The following is a 2,573-nucleotide window of genomic DNA, read 5'->3' as shown; positions in this document are numbered from 1 at the left end:
GGTAAGATCCTGCCTCTATAGTGTGGGCAGGTAATCCCTCCCCTACCTGGCCTGGTCTCCTTGGCAACGCTTCCCCCAGGTGGGATTGGACAACTGACTGAGGTAGGTGGAGACCTCCAGGTATCCCACCTGAGGGAAGGCAAAGCCAAGCCTATGCTGTTGGAGCCGCTCCAGATCTAGGGGCTGCACGCGTCCATGCAAAGGGCGCCCCCCATTTCAAGCGGGGAGCGGTCATTAGTAGTTGGTATTAAATGAAAGAAAAGCCCAATAAGACTTATTACTTTGTTTCTTAGTTAGCTAATATTTTTAAACCATGTTATTCCTCTACATTCCCGCTGGAGGATATTCCCAAGAATGTCACTGATTCAGCACCTAAGAACAGCCTCACACCATGCAAAATTCATGCTGTTAATATTTAAAGAAAGAAATTAAGCATCCAAATAATTTTTCATTCAGGTAAAAATGAACATGGGCAAATGGGATTGCTGCCGTCTCTGAAACTGACTGCAGTCATAGACTAATTAAAATACACTGATTTTACTGGCGCCTATTGAGTACACTCTGAGTAAAACATAGTTGAAAACCACTCATTTAAAATAAAGGGGAGGAGGGCTGCAATAGATGCTAGAATATCAACCCACATCAATATTAAAGTTGAAAGAACAACAAAAAAAAATCTGTCCATATATCATGCTCTGGTGAGGGAATTTCAAAGATGTGGCTTCACAATTAAAAATGCCCTTGGTGGTAACTCAGAATTCTAAAACTTCAGAAAAAGATTATTATTATTATTATTTTTAAAAAGGAGGGAGTAAAAGGGGGAAAATAAAAAATAAAAGATGAAAAGACTTTTGATTCTCTCTATTCACTGAAATAGATATCAAACTATTTAATTTTTATAAACCAATATTTTTATCTTCATATCCAGTTACTACAAGTTCATCTTCTCTTTTATGCAAAATGTTCATAAGAGGTTTCTAACCCTAAAAAAGAATATAATGATTTTTTCCTTATTAAACATTATAAGTTTGTTATCTCAGCTAAGTCCAATAATTTTATCAACCATTTCTCAATAGGAGGGTCTATATCTTTCCATAACTTGGTTGTTTTTTTCATTATTGAATCCCATTTGTTTGATTCTTTTAAATAATTCCTTTACCTTACAATAAGTCTTCTTAAGGCTCCTTTTACTTCTTGATTTCTGAGTGTGTAGATGAGTGGGTTTAACATGGGAGTCACAGTTCCATAGAAGAGAGAAATTGCTTTATCCAGTTCATTTGTGGTTTTAGTTTGAGGTCGGATATATGAGAATATAGCAGTGCCATAGAAAATGGTTACCACAGTCAAATGGGAAGCACATGTGGAAAAAGCCTTCAGTCTCCCACCTGATGAATGGATTCTCAGAACTGCCACAATAATGCGTAAATATGAGAAAAGGATAAAGGCAAAAGGAACAAGCAATGAGAGGGATCCAGAGAAGAACATAAGCAGTTGGCTCACAGAGGTATCTGAACAAATAAGCTTCATAACAGCTATGAGTTCACATGTGAAATGATTGATGACATTTCTCCCACAAAAGCGAGCCGGCATGGCATAAATGGGAATAACCCCTAAAAAAAGGCCACTTGACCATGTCCCAGCTGCTAACTGAATGCACAATCTCTTGTTCATGATTAACATGTAATGTAGTGGGCTGGAAATGGCTATAAGCCTGTCATAAGCCATGACAGCCAACAGGAAGCATTCAGTTGTACCTAACCAGACACCACTGCTGGCTTGCAAGGAACACATTGCAAAGGACATGGTAGGTTTGTCCACCAGGAGATTTGCAATGGCCTGTGGGATGGAAGTTGTTGAATACCCAATGTCAAGGAAGGACAGATTACCAAGGAAAAAGTACATGGGGTTGTGGAGTCGAGGATCAGCAATGGTGCCCAAAATAATAAGAACATTTCCCGCAATGGTTATGGAGTAGACAGCTGTCAGGAATGCTATTAATCCCATCCTTGTCTTTGGTCGACCAGAATAGCCGATGAGGACAAATTCAGTCACTGCAGTCTCATTTTCCTCTTCCATAGCCTGAATCAAGTATTATCTTGAATGACACTGAGAATGGGATTTTCTAAAGAAAGGAAATAACCAACTTGCTAGTCAATAGTATTCAGGTATTTCAGTCATTAACATACTGTAAAATGCAGATTAACATGCAGTTATTTTTAAAATCTTACAAATTGCTCCCTTTTAAAATTGTATAAAAACTAAATTGCAGCCTTGCAGGCACTCTTGTAACTTTCCTACATTTTATCCTGTTTAACTGAGAAATAGTTTAGTTATAAAAGAAAAAGTTTGTATAAATGCATTGCAAACTATGGAAATCCCCTATTGATTTGCCATTTCTTCTTCTGTATCTTGCTGGTTTAATCTCATCATCAAATGGCTGGCTGATCACGCATAATCTTGGCACACATTGGGGTCTGACTTGTTAATAGTATAGCATACATCTCCCAGAGACCATCTGAAATACCGTATTTTTTGCTCTATAAAATTCACTTTTTCCCTCCTAAAAAGTAAGG

General features: G+C 37.9%; 1 protein-coding gene across 1 annotated transcript; it reads right to left on the bottom strand.

Moving 5' to 3' along the window:
• Window positions 1–1,155: 1,155 nt before the first annotated feature.
• LOC309517296 (olfactory receptor 13H1-like) lies at window positions 1,156–2,076 on the bottom strand (the record flags this gene model as incomplete). The annotated part of the gene is made up of 1 exon (XM_082196438.1): window positions 1,156–2,076. The coding sequence occupies one exon, from the start codon at window positions 2,074–2,076 to the stop codon at window positions 1,156–1,158; it is 921 nt and encodes a 306-aa protein (XP_082052564.1).
• Between the last annotated feature and the right edge of the window lie 497 nt (window positions 2,077–2,573).

Source organism: Podarcis vaucheri (genome assembly GCF_965113315.1).
Source record: "Podarcis vaucheri genome assembly, chromosome: 13".
NCBI lineage: Eukaryota > Metazoa > Chordata > Lepidosauria > Squamata > Lacertidae > Podarcis > Podarcis vaucheri.
The sequence above is the reverse complement of the archived record's forward strand: the minus strand, read 5'-3'. Positions and strand labels throughout refer to the sequence as shown.